This window comes from Hippopotamus amphibius, chromosome 14 (genome assembly GCF_030028045.1).
Source record: "Hippopotamus amphibius kiboko isolate mHipAmp2 chromosome 14, mHipAmp2.hap2, whole genome shotgun sequence".
NCBI lineage: Eukaryota > Metazoa > Chordata > Mammalia > Artiodactyla > Hippopotamidae > Hippopotamus > Hippopotamus amphibius.
Window position 1 is genome coordinate 77,084,863 of NC_080199.1, and position 25,166 is coordinate 77,110,028.

At 43.2% G+C, this 25,166-nt stretch overlaps 1 protein-coding gene across 1 annotated transcript in view; it reads right to left on the bottom strand.

Annotated features, from left to right (window-relative positions):
- LOC130835882 (phospholipid-transporting ATPase IB) overlaps nucleotides 1-25,166 on the bottom strand; it is a 416,937-nt gene that overhangs the window by 353,797 nt on the left and 37,974 nt on the right. Inside the window, exons 7-15 of the mRNA XM_057707762.1 lie at nucleotides 23,571-23,640; nucleotides 22,779-22,906; nucleotides 21,468-21,579; nucleotides 15,943-16,108; nucleotides 11,941-12,068; nucleotides 11,067-11,144; nucleotides 8,513-8,601; nucleotides 4,580-4,624; nucleotides 2,112-2,187 (exon numbers count right to left, since the gene is read on the bottom strand). Coding sequence (XP_057563745.1) covers nucleotides 2,112-2,187; nucleotides 4,580-4,624; nucleotides 8,513-8,601; nucleotides 11,067-11,144; nucleotides 11,941-12,068; nucleotides 15,943-16,108; nucleotides 21,468-21,579; nucleotides 22,779-22,906; nucleotides 23,571-23,640 — 892 coding nt within the window. The remainder of the gene's footprint in view (nucleotides 1-2,111; nucleotides 2,188-4,579; nucleotides 4,625-8,512; nucleotides 8,602-11,066; nucleotides 11,145-11,940; nucleotides 12,069-15,942; nucleotides 16,109-21,467; nucleotides 21,580-22,778; nucleotides 22,907-23,570; nucleotides 23,641-25,166) is intronic.

Sequence of the window (25,166 nt, forward strand, 5' to 3'; positions counted from 1 at the left end):
TCTGGTCACGCATCCTTGGGCTTCAGTTTATCAGCTGCTTCACTGAGGAGCCTGTTAACACCCCGCCTGGACTGTGGTCTCTTTCCCTACTACCTGGCAAGGTGTGTGATGTAATCTAGGCCCTTAAACTGTCTGAGAAGTGAATGGGTCTCTTAGTTGACCAGTTTGCTGTTCCACAGTCCAAATCGTTTGCTGCTGTTCCTAAGGCAACATCGGGATTCTGTGGGACTTGCTCACCTCACCTCCTCTGCTGCTTTAGCACCTCCTGATCTATGGCAGGGAAACTAGACTCGGAGCCATTTCCCAAGCCTCTCTGTCACCCTGCACTTCCTCCTTTCCTGTCCACCATCCCACTGCGAACAGACCATTTCAGTCACCCACCTGCATTATCACCCTCAACCTAAATACTATTTGAGGATGCTTCAGTCCTCTCTCAGAAAGCAAGTCCTCACAGGGTGCTTGTTTCTTCAACATCCCTAATTAAAACTACCCTCCTCCAGAGAGGGTTCTTCTGAGATGCTGCTCCTCTACTTGGAGAACCTCTAGTCTAGTAGCTGCATCTACCTCTGAGATCAAAATCCAAGAAAGGACAGCATCCGTGTCTGTGACCCTGACACAGAGCATGGCCTTTGGCAGCATCCTCTGTGTGGTGTGGAACCACTTCGTCAGCATCACTGGGGCTGAGGCAGAATGCCTGCATCCCAGCCCAGGAGCGTGGGTACCTTCCACACTCACATCTCAGAACCACTGCTGGGAAAGTTTTAGCATCAACAAATAGGGACTAACTGAAATAGAGAAAAGGAGATTTCCTCACTGAAAACTCAGAGAAAGTTTTAAGTATGTCTCTTCACAAAATTTGCGAAAGATAAAGTTTTAATGTTACTTGAGTTTACCTAATTTTAAAACTAAAATGTTTTCCAGAAAAGAGTCATATTAGATCTAATTTATACTGGTTAAACTGGTTGCAAAATGCTTTGATCATTGAACACTTTTCTAAGTGTTTTTCAGAATAGCCTTTAGAACAAAAATGAATTTAGATGAACCAGCAGTAAATCCTGGTTTCTTACAACAGTTCAGAATGTGACATCACAGTTAAGAATCAAACGGACCAAAGTCCTGACTCACTTCTGCATCTGTTTGCCATGTAACTCTTGGCCAAGTCAATCTTTCTATGAAACGTCCCACCACCTCTCTGGGGTGACTTGGGTGCTAAAGGAAATACACTTCAAAAGCCTAGCACATAGTAGGATGCTATCAATGCTACATGTTATTACATCTTACTTTTGTTTCCTAAATTATCCCAGCCAAAGGATACTGTAATTACTTCTCAAAATACATGACCTCTTAGAGTCACAACTATGAAGAACTAGTACTGCAGAAATCTCACAAAGCAAAAGAAATCTGAAATGTTAGAGAATTCTATGGTAAGACTCATCTTGATCATGATGTGCTACTTTATAACTTCACCACACACTTAATTCGGCTTTAAATTAAGTTATTCAAAGTGTTCATCACAAATTGATCACATCCCTAAAGTACTAACACTATATAAGTGAGGTCGCATCTCTTCCCCAGGCTCCAAAATGGCAACTTTAAAGACATTACACATACACACAAACGAAAGTGTGTCACAAGTTATTTAAAGTCCTAGAAGTGTGTATGTGTTAATCTTAATCTCCTAATTTATTACTTCCCCCAGCGTTTCCCCTTTAGTAACCATAAGTTTGATCTCCAGATCTGTGAGTCTGTTTCTGTTCTGTAAATTCATTTCTATCCTTTTTTATTAGACTCCACATGTAAGTGACATCATATGATATCTGCCTTTCTTTGCCTGACTTACTTTACTTAGGATGATAATCTCTAAACACTACTACATATAAAACAGATAACTAATAAGGACCTACTATATAGCACAGGGGACTCTACACAACACTCTGTAAAAACCTACATGGGAAAAGAATCTGAAAATGAATGGATACATGGATATGTTTAACTGATTCACTTTGCTGTGCATCTGAAACTAACACTACACCATAAATCAACTACACGCCAATAAAAATTTTAAAATGTAAAATTTAAAATAAAGTCCGAGAAGCAAATGGCAGCCTTACATGTTGATCCTCGATGTTCTTCAAAAGCCTCGGGTCATCAAAGTCGCACGAGTCACTAGGCGGAGGAGGCATCCGGCTGAAGACGAAACAGAAGATATTTACTCGGTTCACAAGTTCCTCTAAGATAACTCAAACCTAGTAAGCATCTGTCTTCATGAAGAACCACGCCTAAAAAGCCTAAAAATTTATGTTAAACTTTTAAGGATGTGAAATATTGTGCATTATTTCAAACCTCAAGACAGTGAATCTTTAGCCTGACCATAAATGAAATACAGATGGTCCCTGACTTACGATGTTTCGACTTAATTTTTCAGCTTTTCGATGGTACAAAACTGATACGCGTTCAGTAGAAGTTGTACTTCCGACTTTGAATTATGATCTTTTCCCAGGCTGGTGACAGGCAATGCGATCCTTTCTCGTGACGCTGGGCAGCGAGTGCAGCCCGGTTGGCCCTGCCACCACGAGACAGTTAGAATCGTGCTTACAACCATGCTGGACCCAGACAGCCACTGGTTTTCACTTCCAGTACAGTATTCAATAAACTACATGAGATACTCAACGCTTTACTATGAAACTGGCTTGCACTAGATGATTCTTCCCAACTGTAGGCTAATGTAAGTGTTCTGAGCACACTGAAGGTCGGCTGGGCTAAGCTGTGATGTTTGGTAGGCCTGGAGTATTAAATGCATTTTGAACTACATTACAGTATTTTCAACTTATGACAGGTTTATTAAGACATAACGTCACTGTAAGTGGAGGACGATCTGTAGTTACAAGGAGAAGAAAGAGATACAAGGATGAACACACCGTGACTTTATCATTTCAGTTGTCCTCCGCATCCACCGGGGAAAAATTCCCAGAGTGCCTGCGTAAAACAAGAGGACGTGGCAATGCATCTACGCAGCCATTCTTGGCCAGAGCTCCGATGTGAAAGAGAAAGAGGGGGCAAATAATTACAAAAAGGAAATGTGACACGATGGCTGCGTGCTGTCACACTGAAGGGACGCAAAGCGCTGAGCAGTGCTGAGTACACTCCTGCACCTTCACTCCTTCCTGAAACCCTTTCTTCAGGACAAAGACAATGGAAGACAAGGTGACAGCAGAGCTGATGTCAGTCTGAACCCTGCATAGATATGAGAGTTTAGTACAGCAGAGAAAACAGAAACCAGCAGTTTGCAAGGGGAAGCACCTAAAATGCGAGCTGCTGTCCCAGCAGAACCCTGTGAAAGTTGAGGACATGGCAGCATGAGGTGCCTGTGAGATAAAGGGAAGGTGGAGAACAGGACAGGCTCCAAATCCACCTGAGAAAGACTCAGCCTGCAAGAACCCTCCCTCATCCCAGGCAGCCAGGCAACTGAACCTCTGCACCCAGAGAGAAATGGAAGGTCTATCCGCCTGAGAGCTTAAACCAGAGTAGCCCTGGGCCCAGAGACACTGAGCACATGGGTGGGTAGGACAGGGCATCCTTCCTAAACAGGAGTTGTAAGTGAAACACTATATACATTGAAAGGTATGATCAACAACCCTCTGCCTCCACTCAGCTCCCATAACAGCTCCAGCCACATTCACAGCCCTTAGCAGGAAGCTGGAGAGGGCTTCTTGGGAGAAGAAGACTGACTGGCTCATAAGGAAGACCCACAGATGCTGACATCAGAGATCCTCTAATAAAATAGTCGTGGCTGATCATCCCACAGGGAAGACAGTCATCAACCACACTGCCCCCACCCCCGCCACACACAGCCCAAACAATCAGCTTCCTTAGTGTAAAAATCTTACAATATTAGCAGACAACACCACTAGTCTTAAAAGGAAATGCAAACCAAAACCACAATGAGATATCACTTCACACCCATTTGGATGTCTACTATATAAAAAAGACAAACAAATTAACAAGTGTTATGAGGATGTGGGGAAATTATGCATTACCAGAGGGAATGTAAAATGGTAGAACTACTATGAAAAACAGTTTGGTGGTTCCTCAAAACTTTAAACATGGAATTACCACATGACTCAGCAATTCCATTTTTTGGTATAAACACAAAAGATATAAAAGCAGAAACCCAAATACCTGTACATCAATGTTCACAGAAGCATTATTTACAATAGCCAAATGCCCATCAACAGGTGAATTAACCAACAAAATGCGGTATATACATATATGAAATATTAGCCTTTAGAAGGAATGAAATTCTGATATGTGCTAAACATGTATGCTACAACTTTGAAGACATTATGCTAAGAAGTGGAATGTGAATGGGATTTATCAGACCAATAGCTGCATATTTTTGTTAAAGCCTTTTAGTATTGCTGGACTTTTAAAACAATCATGTTTAAATTTACCCTGGTTCTCCCTTGAAATAACATATATGCAACTTTTATTTACAAAATATTCAGGTGAGAAATGTCAATATAAAATTATTCCAATGCCTTTCCCACTAAAGTATCAAGAACTGCTAAAATCTGCTTACCAGAAGTCATCTGATGATGGTTCCCTTGTCAATTCTGGAAAATGACTGCCAGAGAGAGAGAGAAACAGAGTGGTTACAAAACTGCGATCAAAAACACAGGCATTCACACAAAGAACAAGCTCCAGCATAGATCATACATTAAGCCACAAAACAAGACTTAGTAAATTTAAGAAGACTGAAATATTAAGCATCTTTTCCTACCACAAGGGTATAAAGTGGAACTCAATTACAAAAAAAAAAAGGAAATTTCACAAATATATGGAGATTAAACAACATGCAACTGAACAACCAAGGGGTCAACGAAGAAATCAAACATGAAATCAAAAAATATCTAAAGTCAAATGAAAATGGAAATACAACATACCAAACCTTATAGGATGTAGCAAAAGCAGTTCTGAGTTCATAGTAATAAAATGCCTACCTCAAGAAACAAACAAAAAATCTCAAATAAACAACCTAGCTTTATACCTAAAAGAACTAGAAAAAGAAAAAATGAAACTCAAAGTTAGTGGAAGGAAGGAAATAAAGATTAGAGCAGAAATAGAGACTCAACAGTCAATAGGAAAAAAAGTCACTGAAACTAAAAGCTGCTTCTTCGAAAAGATAAAGTTAAAAACCTTTAGGTAGACTCACCAAGAAAAAAAGGGGAGACTCAATAGAAATGAAAGAAGACATTACAACTGACATCACAGAAACAAAAGGATCATAAGAGACTAATATGAACAATTACATGCCAACAAATTTGATAACCTAGAATGAACAGATAAATTCCTAGTAACGTATAACCTACCAAGACTGCATCATGAAGAAACAGAAAATCTGAACATACCAATTACTAGTAAAGAGATTGAACCAGTAATCAAAATCCTCTCAACAAAATCTGGGACCAGATGGCTTCACTAGTGAATTCTACCAAACATTCACAGAATTAATACTGATCATTTTCAAACTCTTCCCAAAAAACAGAAGAGGAGGGAACACTTCCAAACTCATTTTATAAGGCCAGCATTAGCTCAATACCAGAACCAGAAAGAAAACCACAAGAAAAGAAAACTACAGGCCAATATCCCTGAAAGACATAGACACAAAAATCCTCAAACTATTAGCAAACGAAGTTCAACAATACATTGAAAGGGTCATACACAATGATCAAGTGGGATTTATTCCAGGGATGCAAGATCAATTTAATATCTGTAAATCAACATGTCAACACCACATTAATAAAATGAAGGATAAAAATCATATAATCACCTCAATAGACGCAGAAAAAGCATCTGATAAAATTCAACATTCATATATGATTAAAAAAAAAAAATCTCTCAGCAAAATGGGTATAGAGGGAATGTACCCCAATATAATAAAGGCCATATATGACAAGCTCACAGCTAGAATCATACTCAACAGTGAAAAGCTGAAAGCTTTTCCTCTAAGATCAGGAACAAGACAAAGATGCCCACTGTCATTACTTTTTTTTTTTCTTCCAATACAGTATTGGAAGTTCTAGCCAGAGCAATTAGGCAAAAGAAAGAGGTAAAAGGCATCCAAATAGGAAAGGAAGAAGTGAAAGTGTCACTATTTGCAGATGACATGATATTATATATAGAAAACCCTAAAAGATTCCACCAAAAGTCTGTTAGAACTAATGAACAAATTCAGAAAAGTTGCAGGATAGAAAATCAACATACAAAAATCTGTTGCATTTCTATACATTAATAAAGAACTATCAGAAAGAGAAATTAATCCCATTTACAACTGCATCAAAAAGAATAAAATACCTAGAAATAAGTTCAACCAAGGAGATTAAAGACCTATACACTGAAAACTGTAATACATTAAGGAAAAAAAATAAATTTTGAAGAGCACAAATGTAAAGATATTCCAGGCTCATGGATTGAAAGAATTAATAATGTTAAAATGTCCATACTACCCAAAACAATATACAGAGTCAATGCAATCCATATCAGAATTCCAATGACATTTTTCACAGAAACAGAATAAACAATCCTAAAATTTGTATAGACCCACAAAAGACCCTGATTTGCCAAAGCAATCTTGAGAAATAAGAACATAGCTAGATGCATGATGCTCCCTGAATTCAAACTATATTACAGACCTATAGTAGTCAAAACAGTATGGTACAGGAGTAACAACAGACACGTAGATCCATGGAAGAGAACAGAGAGCCCAGAAATAAACCCATGCATAATGATCATTTATGACAAAGGAGCCAAGAATATACAATGGGGAAAGGACAGTCTCTTCAACAAATGGTGCTCAGAAAACTGGACAGTCACATGCAAATGAATGAAATTGGACTATCTTACACTATACACAAAAACTAACTCAAAATGGCTTAAAGACTTGAGTGTAAGAGTTGAAACTGTCAAACTCTTAGAAGAATACATAGGTGATAAGCTCCTTGATATTGGTCTCCGTGATGACCTTTTGGATCTGACACCAAAAGCAAAGCAAAAATAAAGAAGTAGGACTACATCAAACTAAAAAGCTTCTGCACAGTACAGGAAATTGTCAACAAAATGAAAAGGTAACCCACCAAATGGGAGAAAATATTTGCAAATTATAAAGGTGATAAGGGGTTAATATCCAAAATACATAAAGAACTCATACAACTCAACAGCAAAAAAATAAATAACCCAATTTAAAAATGGGCAGAGGATCCGAATAGACCTTTTTCCAAAGAAGACACACAGAAGGCCAACAGGTACATGAAAAGGTGCTCAACATCACTGATTATCAGGGAAATGCAAATTAAAACCACAATCAAAACCTCACACCTGTTAGAATGGCTATTACCAAGAAGGCAAGAAATAAATGTTGACAAGGATGTGGAGAAAAGGGAACCCTTGTGCGCTGTTAGTGGGAATGTAAACTGTCGCAGCCACTGTGGAAAACAGTACAGAGCTTCCTCAAAAAATTAAAAATAGCACTATCATATGACCCACCAATTCCACTTTTGGGTATATATCTGAAGAAAACAAAAACACTATCTCAAAAAAGAAATACATGAACCCCCATGTCCACTGCATCATTATTTACAACAGCCAAGACCTGGAAACAGCCTAAGTGTCCACCAATGGCTAAATGAATAAAGAAAACCATGGTATGTATACAATGGAGTACTATTCAGCCATAAAAAAGCATGAATCCTTGCCATTTCAACAACATGGATGGACATGTGACAGCATCATGCTAAGTGAAATAAGACAGAGGAAGACAAATACTGTGTGATTTCACTTATATGTAGAATCTAAAAATAGAAACAAAAACCAAGCTCAAAGATAAAGAGAACAGATTGGTAATTGCCAGATGCAGGGATACGGTGTGGGTGAAGAGGATGAAAGGCACAAACTTACAGGTATAAAATAAATAAGGCATGTGGGTGTAATGTCTAGTATGGTGACTACAGTTAATAATACTCCATCACATACTTGAAAGTTGCCAAGAGGGTAAATCTTAAAAGTTCTATCACAAGGAAAAAAATTCTAACACGTATGGTGATGAATGTTAACTACATTTATTGTCATTATTTTGCAATACATATAAACTTCAAATCATTACGTTGTACACCTACAACTAATAACTTCACCTGTCAATTATACAATTTTAAAAAAGGACAGACATTCAGATGAAAACGTAAGACATGTACAATTATCACATTAGAAATATAAATGTATAGATTCCCTGGGATTTCCCATGAGATTAATGTTTGCAGAAACGAACCATGTTTTACCTCTTCTAAGCTGGGACCTATTCAGTTTTAAACACATTCAGTAGTAATTACGTATCTAAATCTCTTATAAATATCCTTTCAAAATATCAGAAAGTCAAGGTATTTGACTAGGCAGGTAAAAATACACTTATTTTGTTGGAAGAATACAAACAAAACTTGCAGTAAGCGATCAAGGCACTCACCCATAGGTCACCCCAGCAATGCTACACTTCTTGAAGTTCATGATATTGCATGTAAGAGTTCCAGTTTTGTCGGAAAAGAGGTATTTTACCTAAATCAGAGAAAATAAAAAAAAACATACACCAAGAATATAAAATGCAAAGTACCAATAAATGAAGTCTTTTCTTCTATATTTTTCAAAACTTTGATTATAAATTAGTTTTCAAAGGTAAATTTTCTTAAGCAAGCAAAATATATTTTATAATTATATGTAATAATTATGCATTATTATAAAATTAATATACTTTAATGCTTAGGCCACTTAAAAACCATTTCAATAACCAATTCTAGAGTCCAATTGTGTGGAAATGTACAAAAGAGGCTTCGGTAACAGCCCTGGATCCATTTCAGGTCTGTAAGCACCAAGTGCTGCCTCAAAGCATATCCGTGACACTTATCCAGAATCCGTTCTTGTGTCCAATATATCAAGACAACAGGCTCAGACTCTGGCAACCACAATCTATTTCTTTCTCAGACTCCATCCCTTAGTTGGACCAAGAAGGCATATCCTGAAACAGCACAGAACAAACACAAAGCTTCTCGGTCATGATCACAGTGAGGTTACGTGAAGTCAGCATGGATCTACTACGGATTATATAACTTTCCAAGGCACAAAGCCTTACAGGTTCAACACACTGAGCTCTCAAGATACAAAGGTGAAAAGAGCAGTTCCTTTAATTCCTTTAGGTCAATAAGCAAACCATTTTGCCATGATTAACTGAGTGCACAGAGATGAACCCAAATGCTCATGTGCTGCGTGAGTTCTGTCCTCCCGGGAGGATACTGTGGGGAGAAGAGGGGAAAGAGCTCAGGACCACAAGGGAAGAGAGTCCAGGTCAGGCTCTGGACACTGACCAGCCACGTGGGCTCGGGGAGAGCCACCTCACCCTTCTTAGACTCAATTTCCATGTCTATGAAATAAAAGGTTTGGCCAGAAGTAACGTCACGCTAGGTGTAACTTTCTGGGAAATTACGTCATGGATTGGTGAGGAAGTAACTAACAGAATCGTCTCCAGTAAAAAATTCCAGTTTCTTAGTGATTTTCTCAGGATGGGTTATGACTGCGGCCAGATGTGACACACACTCCAGGGACCCCCAGGAACCGTTCCAGGGAAGCCACACAGTACTGTTGTGCCGAAACAGGATTACGAACATGAACTGTGTACTCTGTACTCTTTCTTACTGCTACAATATAAGCAGATACACTGAAAATTATTTTTAAAACCATCAAAGGGCCTTTGAGTAAAGAAAGATTAATGATCCTAAAGAAATCCAATATTACATGGAACCGTAAGATCAGTACACTATGAGTAATGGCTGCTTTAACTGTAAGTAAACTTTTATGTAAGTTTTATATGCAGTAAGTCTGGGAGGGTACAAGAAGTTCAGTAGAATCGGCCTTTCAACAAGCAGTACTTCCTTCTGCCTCTTTTTTAAATTTAAAGATTATATCAAAATACTTTAAAAGGATAATTTTATAATAAGGAATTATTAGGATTTTCTATCCTTGTGTCTATTGAATGTTAAGTTATCCTTTAAGTTCCATCTCAAAACTAACTCCCCCATGCACACCTTCCCTATTCCCTGTTAGGATAACTATTTCATCGTGGGTGCCTGAGTACGCTGAATCCTTCAATCATTCAGGTCCAGTTCAGCAGCATCTGAGAACAGTTATAGGAAGCACTGTGCTAAAATGACAGAGGCGACCCGAGACCTTGTCTCAGGCACATCCTCAGCCTCGAGTGGGCTCAAAAGTCCCAGGACAGAAGTGGACTCGTGTCACTACCACACCTCTTATTTTACTGTATTTATGTTTGGAAAGACTGTTACGAGAACACAGATGAGAGATTAACTTTTCTGGAAAACTGGAAAAAGGTTCAAAGAGGAGGCAAATCTAGTCTGATATATATCACACTCACCTCATGGGGTTGTTAGGAGGCTCACATAAGACTTTTAAAATGAAATTATAATCTGTCATTGCAATGCATTCAAAAGAGGTGTTCCTTGCCGTGATTTCAACAGAAGACAAAGACATAATGCAAAACAGAACTCAGTAGTAAAGGCAGGAGGGGTTTGGGGGTGATGGTGGAAAAGCAACTGGTTCCCTTAAATATTCCAGAGACAAAATCTGGAACACGTGAGAGACGGTAATCTGTCCTGAAGATTAGCCCTCACATATTTTGTAGGGATACCCAATATCCGAGCACTTTAACCATTGTTTTCCCCATCATGTGCTCCTGGTTAACAATTTTACGAGTCCAAAATAATATTGCACTGTATTTTTTGTACTAAATTCGTTGCAGGTACCTTCCAGGTGATAAGATATATCCACGCCTCAAAAACTAAGTCAAAATCAATTAACATTTGTATTTAACAACACCTCCAGATACTACAGAGCTCTTTACACATCAAAACCACCTTTGCGGAGATTTTTGCAAAATCTCTCCATGGTTCTTCCAACACCTGTCCGCCACCACGCTCATACACCATCCCCAAAGTCCCCAAAGAGGCTCTCACCTGCCCAAGCTCTTCATTAAGGTTTGACGTCCTGGCCATGGCAGGAGTGTCATTTCCTAGGTAATACATATCCGTGTCCTGGGAGAGAGAAGGGGGTGCTTCAGAAATTGCCTACCGTCAATCCCTCGTTTCGATTAACAGAGTACGTTAAAAGCAGATAACTCAATATAAATGTTAATTTTTAATTTGGGGGTGAAAATACAGTGTCTATTGGTGTAGGGAAACACTGAGATACGGGGGAAACATGGTATTTACATCTAGAAGATGCGGCTTCAAGATGACCATTTCCTGACCTAGACTAACTCACACTTCTGAGCTCAGCGGATACCTCATTCGCAGGACTGTTGTAAAGCTCAAATAAAACTGCACGGGAATGTGTCTGGCGTCCAAATACTGGCTGCTTAAGTCTGGTGGTTAACGGCCGTGGCATTGCCTTGAAAATTCCACCTCTACTCTTGCAACAGAATCCAAGTTTACTGTCACCGTGAATTTCATACGCGGTGGACACTTGAGGAGACACACCTGAGGGAAGGTTCCTTCCGCACGAAGGCGACGGCGTGCACAGCTGTGGCCCCTCCGTCCCCACTCACCGGAAGACAGGCACCTGCTCCACGTCCTGCCCCATCTTCCCACTGCCGCTCCTGAGAGCCCCTGCCCTGCCCGTCTCATCGCCCGGGAAGCTGAGACGTAGTCACCGCTACCACTGGCTCAGGGACACCCCTGCCCGCTCTCCAGGCAGGTAAACCCCCAGACTGAATCACAGATCAACGACATTCTTCTTTTTCTGGGAGCCCAGTCCCATCACTGAGGCGCCGAGCGGGTGTTCGGAGACGGCCGCTGACCAGCTCAGCTTCCAGCCCCGTGTGACACTCACCCAGTTTATGAAGAGGGCTTGTGTGTACTTCACAACCTCCAACGTCACCAGCAGACTGATGGGGATCAGATTGTTGTACAAGATGATGAACGTCAACAAGTTATACCCAAAATTGTCCGAGCTCGTGTCTGTGGAGGAAAACCAGAAGGTCCACACAGCTCAGTCTCTGCTCCACTTCCTTTCACTTTATTATGTTGGAATATTTCGGAAAGACGGTCACAAAAAAAGTTTCCTGGCTTAAGTATACATTTAGAGAGTCAAGTTAAAAGAGTTACTGAGCACCTGCCCTGTGGCATGAACGATGGATACAGACTCTTGAGACACAATTGCTTCCAATAAAGAGCTGGCTTCCAACAGGAGGCTGCAGGGGAGGGGCGTGAGCAAAAGCAAGCGTCCCCCCAACGTGACCGTGACCGTGCAGCAGGACGCACTGACCAAAGAGGCAACCACAGGGCCCTGCGGAAACCAAGGCGCCGTCACGGAAGGCCACCCAGAGGAAGAGAGGCTTCAGGCAGGCTCTGGAGGACAGAAAGAAGGCAGCTGACTAAAGGGACACAGAGAAGAGGACAGACGTTGGAAATGGTTGCAAGGAATGGCTACAACCTCACTAAGGTAGGAGCACACTGGGGACACCCCAAAGAGTTGGTAAAACTGGGGGGGGGTGAACAGGGGAAACATAAAGAAAGGGAGGCAGACACGAAGCCTGGAGCCTGTTTACGGAAGACGAGAGGAGGAAGGTCTTGGTGGAACAAGGTCCCTAAAGGAGAGAATCCAAAGCAGAGGCAGGAGGAGGGACCGCAAGAGGGGAAAGAGGTACCAGGTCTGTGAGCGTCAAAGGGGAAAGGTCTCTGAACTGAAGTCAAAGCTCCGGCAGTGACGACGCAAAGGCAAAGTCTGATGGCTTTTACCAGAGCCACTCAGACGTTACCGTAAGGATAACGGGCACAAAGCATGATGAATGGGACCAAAAAAAATGTTCTTCCACCGTAAATCATGCAGCTAGTGCTGGAGTTGACATTATCTGAGCAACTTATTTTTTTTATTAATTTTTTAAAGATTTCTTTCTTTCTTTTTGGCTGCATTGAGTCTTCGTCGCCGCACACGGGCTTTCTCTAGTTGTGGCGAGCGGGGGCTACTCCTTGTTGTGGTGCAAGGGTTTCTCATTGCCGTGACTTCTCTTGTTGCGGAGCATGGCATGGGCTCTAGGGTCTCGGGCTTCAGTAGTTGTGGCTCGCAGGCTCGAGAGCACAGGCTCAGTAGTTGTGGCGCACAGGCTTGGCTGCTGTGCAGTATGTGGGATCTTCCCGGACCAGGGATGGAACCCGTGTCCTCTGCACTGGCAGGCAGATTCTTAACCACCGCGCCACCAAGCCCTATCTGAGCAATTTAAATGCCAGTGTCCACAAAGCCTGTATACCAATAGTGTCAATACTGTTTATTTACCCAGGCTATGATATCTTGAAACTAATACGTACGTGAATGTATCTGTCTTCACATTTGAAGCTAAACATACAACATGGTTGAAATCCAAATTTTAAGAACCAAAATCAAGGATTTTGACCCAAACTACAACTGAAGTCCCAGTCACTTTTCTCACATCTGTAAAGCAGCAACAAGAGTTCTCCTGGGCATTTCAAACGTGTGAGTTTTCTAAGTGAGATAACTAGAAAAAGGGGAAAAAAATCTTTCCATCAGTTTAACTAAAATACATAGAAAGATGGTCATAGAAATAATGACCACCCTAAGAAAATATCCCAAAGTTTTAAAATTCAAGTCTATTATTCGAAAAAAATTTTGTCATTATTTTTCTGGAATCGCTGTGTAAGGAGATTGGCACATCTTCTCTCAGAACAAAAAGCAATAAAACTGGACAAAATTGCCAAAAACAAGCATTTAAAGTGCTGAGAAACTGATCATAGTGCATACAAAAAATTCAAAAGCATGAATTCAAGAACAGCTGCTCAGTCTCAGTAGGTGGGAGCCTTTGGCATTTAAGCCGAAATCTGTCTTCCCCTTCTCTCCCCAGATTCCTGTTGCTCAGGTTCTGCGCTGGGTGGGTGGGGGGGGCCAAGAGGGCGGGTGGCGCTCCTCTCCCCTCCCCCGCCCATGTTGCTTAAGCTCTACCCCAGGGTGGCACTGACTGTCAGGACAGGAACAGCCTGAGGGATGTGACATTATATGAGCAGAGCATAAGAACAGCCACGGCCAGGGCACCAGCCAAAACAAGAGAGATACCAGTGGCTCCTGATCAGGGAAGACAAGTATCTCACAGCACTAGCAGGCGCACACAAAACAGCAGACCAGCCAGAAATTAAACATGCAGGTCCACGGAAAAAGATGGTCAAGGGAGCCTCGCTAAGACTACACCCAACCCTGCTGGTCCGGAAGGGCAGGTCCAGGTGCAAGGCTGCACCTGCTCAGGAGAGACCAGGGAAAGCATCTGTGAGCTACCAGCCCCTGGCTCAATGTGGGGCAGATTTTAAACTCCCCAAACAGTGAAGACACTTCTCAAGCCACACACAGATCAAACAACGGCTCCTTGCGGGCTCTAGGGGGTTAAGGACAACCTCTGATCAACCACTGGCTGACTCCTAAGCTATGCTGACCCCCTAGGAATCCAGAATTAAAAATCAAAACAAGGAGAGGAGTGGCTGCTAAGTGGGTTTCTTTCTTGAGATGATGAAAATGTTCTCAAGTAGTAGTGAGTGTTGCGAAAATCTGCGACTACACTAAAACCCACTCTACACTTTAAACTGCACACTTTAAAAGAACTGAAAACTAAAAACATGGCAATAGAAACTAAGTAGTGACGTCAGGGGCCATATACCCTGAGAATGTGGCAGAAACAATATCTGACTAAACAGCTGAAAACTTCCTGAACTTGATGAAAACTATGGACGTGCATATCCAAAAAGCTCAACAAACATCAAACAGGATACACTCCGTACTGAAAACCAAAGACGACGTTGAAAGCAGAAATAAAAAAATGACTCACCTACGAGGGAAAACGCGGTAAGGTTAACAGCTGACCTCGTGAGCAGAGTGGAGGCCAGAAGGAAATGAGACGGTACATTCAAAGCTCTGCAAAGAGGAGGAGGTCAACCAAGAATCCCTACAAGAATTCTGTATCAACAAAACTATCCTTCAAAAACGAAGAAACTAAGACATTTCAAGATAAAAATTGAAATAATTTGCTGCTATCCAGTCTGCCTTACAAGAAATAATGAAGGAAATTCTCCAGGATGATAGGAAGTGACACCAGACAGTAAGTCAGTCCACATAAAGAAGCACAGGCAATAAAGGTAATTACATATTTTCTACACTTTCTCTTAGATTTAAAAAAGTGGCAAAAGATTACAAAACTGCAGGTTGGACTTATATCTAGATGTAATACACAGGACAGCACCAAGGAGTGAGAAGGAAGGTACACGAAGCAAAGATATGACAAGCTGATAACTCAATGCACAGGATGACGAGAACTGGAACTAAGACTAAACAAGTAGGTGCATGTGAAACAACTCTACAGACAGATCTCTTTTTGCTTTCGCCTCTTTTAAGAGACATAATATTATGTAAGGCAATACGTGCAACACTGTAGTATCGGGTTGATAACAAAGACGGATGTTATAAACACGGCAGTAACAATGCAAAGCAGGGGAGGACGTGGGTGAACCCTGGAGTAAAGTTTCTGTCTTTTATCGGAATGAAGTTAGTATTAACCTGAACAGATGCTGATAAGACGTACACTGTAACTCCTAAAGCAACCACTAAGAAAATAACTCAAAAACCAACTGGTGAAAAAATAATATAACCTGAATATAAAACAATCCCCAAATGTGTCCACCTTCCCCAACTGTGTCACATGACTCCTACTCTTCCAGTTCTTGAAAGACGGGCATTACCTACAACGCCGAAGGGCAGAGAAGGAGGCCCCCCACACGAACCTCACATCACGTGTAGAAGGACGGCCGACTTCAACAAGGAACCCACCCCGCCACTCACCCATCTTCTTGATGTACCAGTTCCTTCCTCCTTGAGACCCGTTCCAGTACAGGGCTCCCACCGAGCTCACCAAGGCCATGACCAGGAGGATCCCGAACAGCACCAGGATCTGCACATTAGTTACTTTCTCAACATTCGATCTCTTGAGAGGTGCTTTGGTGGAATTCTGTGCAAGAGCATTTAAAATCAATCAGCGTCACAGAACACACTTGGGGGCAACCGAGTAGCCAGAAAAGGAGGGAAGGTAACCAAATGCAACAAATAAAAAGTAAAAGACTATAGTTTTTGTCAAATAACCAAGGAAATTTAAAAGAGTACTTGCTCCTGAATCAACAGCTAGTTTTAAATAAAGAACACAGAAGACACACTATCATTTTAACAGGGCACATTTCAACTCTACACGATTCAGTCTGTACTTCTTACAGTTCCATGTTAGCATAAAACTAGCTACTTTCACGATCTTAAAACACAGGCTCTAAATCACTTAAGCCCAGTTTAAGAGAAATCAGGCTGTTGCTAATTTGAAAGACACAAAGATCACAAAAATCTGGACTCTTCAAAGTCATAATGTAGCTCTATAATTAATACATAGAGATATTTTAAGTCCAGCAGCTCAAAATTTGAGAAGAGACATACACAAACACACACACACATCAATAATGCAAAATAGAACAACAGGTGTCAAAATAAATGGATGGACAAAGAGTTCATCTGGAAAACTGCGAACAAGAAACAAGCAGGAAGAGGCGGAAAAGCACTCGTGGCCACGAGAAACCTGAACAGGATCCCAAACCACAAACAGAACGTGGGCAGGAAGCTACAGCAAAGGCGGAAAGACAGCCCGGCACCTGCAAACGCTCCCCGCCTGCTTTCTCACCGCCCGTTGGGAAAGCAGCCCATCTAGGGAAGAAGCCATTGTCGGGAGCGAGTCCACAGAGGTTCACTAAAACCAGATTCAAGGACCTCTGCGCCTCAGGTTTGGAACTATACCCCCTCAGCGTGGAAAAGTCAACAGAACTGTTTGCACTGGACAGTCATTCACTTGAAGTCATTTTATTAAAAAAATTTCTCAAGGCAGTTGTCATGGGCAGAAACATGCCCATCTTCAATGACATCTGGGTCCTATTACCTGCACCAACAAATATGTTATTTTATATGGCAAAGGGGCTTTGCTGGTGTGATTAAATTAATGACCTTGACTTGCAGAGATGAACGTGAATTATCCAAATGGGCCCAATTTAATCACATAGGTCTCTAAAAGCAGAAAAAGAAGAGCTCCTTTCCCAGTTACGGTCAGAGGGAGATGTGTACAGACAGACAGCCAAAGAGCCGCAGCACTGAGGCTCTGAAGACAGAGAGGGGGAGGGTCTTAAACCGAGGGAACCGGGCAGCCTCTGGAAGGCTGGAAGAGGCAAGGAACAAAGTCTCCTCTAGAACCTCCTAGAATGTTCTAAAGAGGAAGGCTGCCTGGCTGACTTTCGAGCCACAGAACTGTAACCTAAGAGCTTCGCGTTGCTTTAAGCCGCTACCCGCGGCAGCGACAGGAAACTAACGTATAACACAGCAGATGGTAACTACCCCTTCCTGGAGGCAGGCAGAGCCTGGACTAGATCAGAAGCCAGGAGCGGGCGGGGGAGACAGCGGGAGCTTCAGTCCACAGTCTCCGTCCAGCAGTCGTGAGCCTCGTCCCTTTACAGACGACACTGACTCGCAAGATCAGCTGATCTGAACGCTTGCAGGGCACTAACTGGCCATAAAAATGGTGCCGGACTTGAGTCAGCACTGCCTCACTCTCCCCAGTCTACCTGGATCCCTTCCAGGGCTAGGATGACAATGTCTCTGAATATAAGGACACAAAGTCGCAACGTGAAAACAAAACCGAGATGAAGATGAGCGGCGATCCATTCCTACATTCCACAGGGAAGCTCACACCACAAGGCGGCTGAGACGTACCTGAATTCTGTCCCCAAACCCGGGACTGCTGCTACCCCGGCCAGGGCTCTCTGCGGGGGTGGGGAGTTGGGAGGTCGTGAGGCCGGCGATTTTCCAGCCCTGTAAGTATCCAAACAGCCGGGCACCGTTCCCTTTGCGTATGCTCTTTTTCCCGTTTCACTTTAGATAACTGGATTATTTGTCCTTTATAGACTTTTTTAAATGTTCCTCTAGATTCTAAATGGAAATTCATGACTGAAGGCCAAGTTATCATCAATTAAATACCATCGCAAGGTCGATGGGGATGACACACCATCTTTGGCCTCATGGTAAGAGCCAGAAGACCAGTTTCAAGACTGCCTACCCCAATTCTTTTAGAAACTAATCTTATCGCTTTTAATAAAGATTGGAGGCACAGGTAGAAAAAACGTTTTTACAATAATTATTTCTACGACTCCGTGAGTTTATTGACTTCTGATCTTTCCCAGTGGTTGAATCCTGGCCAGTTAATAGGATTAAGAAAAGTTATGTTTCATCCAGTACAAGAGCAACAACCCTAAGCTTCAGGCTTCAACCCATGCACTGAGGAAAGCCAAGCTCTACTTGGGCACTGCCATGCCCTGTGCATTTCAGCCTTGCAGTGATGAGCCTGCAATGTCAAATCCCTACTAGCATTATAAGTTCTTCTCCAAAATCCTTAGAAAATGCTACTTTTGAGTAAAGGAGTTCTAAACAGACATAGGCCAAAGTGTCAGATTTTGAAAAAACTTAAATCGGGCCTGAATTTGACTCATTTCATTCCCTTCTAAGGAAGTGGTCAGCAGAGTAGTAGTTAGAGCAAGGACTCGGGAACCAGACTGCCTGGGTTTGGATCCCAGCTCTCTCTCTTACTAGGTACGTAGCTTTGGTAACTTACTTAGAGATACCTCAGTGTCTCACCTAGAAAACAAGAACAATAACAGTATCTTCCTCATAGGGCCGTTAGGAGGAATCAGCGAGTTAACACGTGCAAATTTCTTGGAACAATGCAGGGGGTGCTGGTTGCTGGAATAACTGATCATCTCTTTCCCATTCAATCAACCAACAGAAACACCAGGCACTGAAATATTTCTAGTGTAACCACACGCAACAGGAAACAAGGGAACTCTGAAGCAGAAGAGTAGAAGGCGTTGAGGGGAGAGTTCAAAAAACGAAAAAGTAGAAGAACCCTAAAGCAATTGTGTTTCCTCCCTGTGGTCAAGTAGCACAAGTACAGACAAAACAACGTTATTTCACAAACAGGATGGCTTCCAGCTATGTATGTTCTAGTACATTCCTTCTAAAAGCTTGTTATTTTTACTTCTTGTTTTAGCCCTAAAGGCACAGAGAATCTAGGACAGATGTTTCTGGGGCTTTCCACTCTTCTGTACTTGAGCAGGCAACATGTGATAAGATTCAAAGAGATTTCCCACATGTAGGTGCAAGAAAGGCGCCCAGCACACTCACAGGATGCAAACTTCACGAGGTAACTTAGTGCACACCTTGCTCACTGAAGGGAGGATGGAATTATTTTTAAGTGTCAATTATCTCTTACAGCTTAGCTACAAAGCTGGATTACCAATGTACAACCTAGGGAAACAGCATTGTGCCCTGGAAAAAAAAAAAAACAAACAACCCCCAGGGTACAAGGAATTGTGGGGAGTGGCTACATTTGTAAAACGTACAGTCTGAAAACTAGCCTTGGGGTCCTGCCCAATCTGGGCGAGCACCTCCTGATCTGTCACGTCGTTGTGAAAACAGAAGTGGCCGGTGGGGCTCCACGTGCTAGGCGGGGGCTGCTGGCGCCGCCGGGGGGTGGGGGTGGGGGGTGGGTGGGGGATGGGGGGGTGGGGCCGAGGCGTCTCGCCAGGGCGCAGGGGGCTCAGCTGTGCGTCCCACCCAGCTGCGCAGAGCCGCACGCGGTACACATTCTAACCCGCGCCGGCGAACAGGGGAGGGGGCCTAGCAGGGAGGCTCTACCAAGCGCATCCCGGGTAAGCTGAACCACCTCCTTCCACCCACGCGCTGCCTCTCAGTGCTCACCCTTTCTCCGCGTTCAGCTGCCAGGGGCCCCTCCCTGTTCACTCACACTCACACACGCGCACACACACTCACACGCCCCCTGCAGCCATTCTGCCGCACCTGGGGCCCGACCGTCCAGCACCAGGACTGCCCTGGGCCCTCGCCCTCCTTCCTGCCTCTTCCTTCAGCAAGTCCACCAGCTCTCCCTCCACCCCCATACTCCCCGAAAACCTGAGCCACTGGCTATGGCTTCCGTCTCTACCCCAGCCTGGCTGTGGTCCATCTTCACCAAACGCCGTGGTCCCTCCATCCTTCACTCAACGTCGAACGCCTCCGACAGCTCTACTTCAGCTCCTGCCCCCAGGGTTCGGGTCATGTCTCTCCATTTTGCAAACTCTCCGCCCCAGAAGGTCAAAGCCAAGCCCCCTGCACACTGAGGCCTGTCACTCAGCCCTTCTAATCCCCCCAGCCCTCCACTGTCTGCACTGCATTACCCAGCTGGTGTGGACACCGGGCTCCATCACTCCGTCAGTTCTAATCCATGGTTAACTCTCTCCTCCTACACCATCTGACCAACACAGCACCCTTCCTTCTCCAGCTCAACATCTGAAATGCGCTTCTTAGTATCTGGTTAACTGACACCTCCAGACCTGGGCTGGGCGGCCTTCCATGCGGACCCCCAGCACTCAGTAATGACGCGCATCACACGATCACCTTTCCAGTCTAACCCCCATCACACCCGAGGCTGCCTGGCTCCCAGGGTGAGGCCGGGCCTCTCACTGCTGTATCCACACAGCTTGGCACACATATGGGGCACGGTGGCCACGGAACAGTTTTAAATCAAGAAATATCACCAAATCTGTGCTTTAGAAGTTACACAAAAGGGCAGACAAGCTGAAAAGCCAATCCTCATTAATAGCAACCCTTAGCAAAATAAGACACTAAGTGATACTGAAGAAATGACATGTAGGGACACTGATTGATGCAGGATTTCAGAGCTGTCTGGCAAAATGTCATAAATGTGGGCTATAAAGTCACAGGTAATAATTTTAAAAAATGAACAGGGAGAAAGAACAAAATCGTTTTAGTATTTTTTTTCTTTCTGGTATATGATATGAAGAATAAACATGAATTCAAAAATAACTGATTTTCAACTGCTTAGAATTCAGTTAAATAAGACAATTTCCTGTAAAATCTTAATGAACGGGGTGAGGAGGAGAAGTGAAGAGAGAAATAAAGAGGATAGAACAAATCCCCGCCCCCCCCCCGCCGCGTTAGAAATAAAACAGGTGAGGACCGACTGTCCCGTTAAATCCGGAAAACACAGACTGTTGATATTTCAGGCAAGAGGTAACAAATACTTGATACGGTAACAGAAATTCAGGGGAAACTATCTCGGAACCAAAATAAAAGCACTTCCTTTCCAAATTTAGGTTCACAGACAAAACTTAAGCTTCCTAAATGCAACATCGGCAATTTTCTACCCTCTACTCCATAAAAAACAGAAAAAGAGACTAAAATCAGCATTGTTTTTCAGCAGAGAAATGTTTTACCTGCATGAGTTTGGTGTCGTGTCCAGTATAAACAACTATGCCAAAGACCCACTGAGTATTCCTAAGCTGTGTACCTCTTAATAAGATCTGGTCAGGCCCAAGCGCAACAGGGCTAAAAATAAGAAACAACATTTATATTTAATGATAGTTTGAAAGAATGAGCATGAGTTTCCCCCTTAAACATAAACCCCACAATACATCAAATGTTTCCTTTAGTCAAATTTGGACTATTTCACTGGGACACGGGGGCCATTTAAGGTTACCGCTGGCTTTATCTACCCAAAAAAGACCCACAAAAAAAGGTTTATCTTATCCATTCATCAATACAGAAAAATATTTTTTTCCTATAAAACGTGAAAAGGAAATTGTGTCTCTTATAACTCTATTATGAAACTCAACATCCAAAAAGGAAATTAAGATAACCAGAAGTTTATTCATTTCAGAAAGCCAGTTTATACAGTGTAAGAAATAAAAAAAAAGAAAAAGAAAAAAGCTACAATATCAGATTTCTCAAAGATGACTTAATGATTAAATAAAAGTCTGAGTGATAATTTAGAAATTTAAAACAGGAGCCTACAAAATTGCCCTACGTGCTGCATGAAACCGAGAAGGCGTCACACTTAGAGTTGTCAGAATTATTCCGGGTTGGTTCCCGTGGTCGGGTCCTTCCCGTTGGGTCTATTCACAATATAAAGCGGGGAGCACTGGTAAGATGCATGCAGACTGGAGATGAGCAGAAGAGAGAAACTGCACCCCAACGTAACGACAAAACATGACTCAAACAATAAAACAAATGCCGAGGACAAGGACGACAGAATGTAGACAACAGGGCAGTGGACGTTCTGAAGGGAGGGTAATTGGTCCTTTCATTCAATTTGCTAAAAACATAGACTACTTGGAAGAAAGCAAAGAAAAAAAAAAAAGATGTTTCTCTAATAAATATCAGCTTTTATACACTTCAGACACCTCTCTTCTGCTTTTCTGGATTTTACTCAGCCAAAACCAACTACTCTCCTCCCTGGTGGGTAATACACACAGAAAGACCAGGCCTGTTCTGTGAACCTCATTTCAGACCCTCAGGACATTTTCTTGCCAAAAATCAGGTCTTCCCTTAAATTTAAGGAAAGGTGTAAATTGATTAAAATGGTGTTTTAAGAAAAGCTCTCTCTCCCGTATCTAAGCTAAACATGAAGAAATCTGTTCTAAAATATTATGAAACCAGAAAACTGATATTTTCCAAAGCTCCTGTAATACTTAGTCACATTAAAAACAAAATAAAATAAAATCCACTAGGACAAGAGGAAGTGATACCTTTTCCCATCCAAGTTCAAGTTTCCGGTGAAGTCGTAGAGGTGGCGGTTGGGCCCTTCACACTCTACGGTCCCAGACAACTTCATCAGCACCTCCCTCGTCTGCATGTCAGCAGTGTGACTCAAGCCCTGAAACGTTCAACCCAGAGAGGACACTGAACACCGTCTTCCAGGTTTAGGGACCACACTCAGCATCCCTACTGTCCATCAAAAGGAAATAACCAATCAACTAAAACGGAATAGCGTGGAGGAGGCGGTCCTCAAACTATCACCCCTCGGGAGGGACTTCACGGGCAGCTTCGGCCAGAGCAACCTAACACAAAAGCCTCGAAAGAATTCAGTGAAGCACAAAGTTCAGACCCCACCCCTGTGCAGACACATCCACGCTCGAGTCCTCATCAACCCAGGCACCTTCCGGAAAGCACACTCCACTAGCTGCACCGAACATGGCCAGAAACACAGAGTAAAGCACCCCTTTAACACGTGTGAGAGCTAGCCGCCCCTCCCCCCCCGTAACTCTTCTTTAAAGAGCAAAAAAATGTCTAAGTCAAATATCCAAGATAGAAAAGATATGTGGACAGAATCACCAAATTTTCTTCTGTACCAAGCTGAATTTAAGTGTCAAAATGAATTACTAATTTAAACTTAAAATGGTTATTATACTTGCTCTTCCCAAGGACTCCACCAGGCAGAACACTTTTCCCCCAGAAAAAGCACCAACAGGTAGCGTGTGGGGAGCACCTTTGCCATTTGGGCCCCAAGAGCATGCAAGTCATAAAAGGTGACTGCTTACCTGACGTATTTTAAGGTTCGTCTCCCCATCGAGATTGGCTGTTTCAACATAACACATTGCCTGAGGTTCACTAAGGAGAGAAAAAAATAAAATAAATACAATAACAGCCAAGTTGAGCAAGGCCCCCTCCACCAATTCACAGCTCAGAAAGCCTCAGCCATGGCAACCGTGATCGGCCCTTCGAAGTGGTGTCACAACTGACCGCCGCGGGAGGGTGACGGATGAGACAGACAGACAAGACAGAAGGACACAGGTATGGGGGTGGGGCACAGCCCCGAGACTCAGCTGTCTGTCCAATGATCCACCCGCACAGGCCCTCCGCAATGACCGCCCGACCCCAGGTGCACAGAGACAGCAGAGGATGAACGGGACGGGGACAGGCCCGTGACGGGAAACAAGAGGTCCCAGCTAAGACCGTCCAGTGGGCTCAGGTGACCCTGAAAGTCAAAGGCTGGCCTGCCCTTGACCAGAACAGCCGCCTGGGCCAGGCCGGCCACACACCTTCTGAAGGAGGTTACGGCCAGAGAAGTTCAGGCATCAGGGCACAGGCTTCACAGGCCTGTCCTTCCCTGCAGTTTTTACTACGTTGACAGGCAACTTTTTAATTAAAACACCTAATCTTAAGGACAGAAAACTCCAAGAATACACTTAAGCATGGCAGACACTACATTTCTACTTCGGCTGTTCAGGCCCAGGGAGCAGAGTTAGGGGTTAAGGGAACAGAGTCTATGACCACCAGCCGCTTGCAGCCTCCTGGCACGGCCCGTCCTGGCCTCAGCCAGTTGTACGATCTCTCTGTACCTCTTGTTTTCTCATGTACCAAGTAAGGCTGTCAAGGGTTTGGGGAAGATAAAATGGGGTCATGTGCTCAGCAGGCCAAACATCCGGAAAACGTGATGTCAGCTCAGACAACCCGTATCCAGACCAGGCTTCCTGAGGTCACACCCAAAACTCATAACCCCGAGCTGTCTCAGTGATCAGGGTTTTACTATTTCCGAGTTTCTGTTACTGATCAACGGGGACAAACGTGAATCCTGCCCCGTGTATACGGGGTCCTTTTGTTAAACCCTTTATCTTAAACAGAAAATTTGTGCTAAGGCTTAAAATCTGACAAAATGAGTGATTCAACCCCATAAAAGCGAGCATGTCTGCAGTCAAATCCAACACACGCAGTGTGAGATCTGATCCCCAGCAGCACATCAGGATAGAGAGGGGTGCAGCCTGGGCAGAGTCTAGTTTAGTCTCGAGCTCAAACAGACGTTTATTCTCATCCAGATTGTGGCTTTCCTTCTTTGATGCATACTTTCACGTATCATCCAAGGAAAAGTCAAGGACTGTGTTATCTATCATTTACTGCACTTGGTGACGATACTTCTGTAGCACAAAATTACCTATAAAACACGGCAAAGATGCTTGGACAGAAAAGGGGCAACGTATGGACCATCTACACGTCACGTGCACACTGAGAAATGCCTGTGGGTCTCTGAAGCACTGGATTCTGAGAAGGGCTGCTGGCTGGACCCCCCAGAGCCACTCTGCAAGTTTCAGAGATGCTATGTCCTGGGTGCTACTGAGCGAATCCCTCCACTGCTCTGG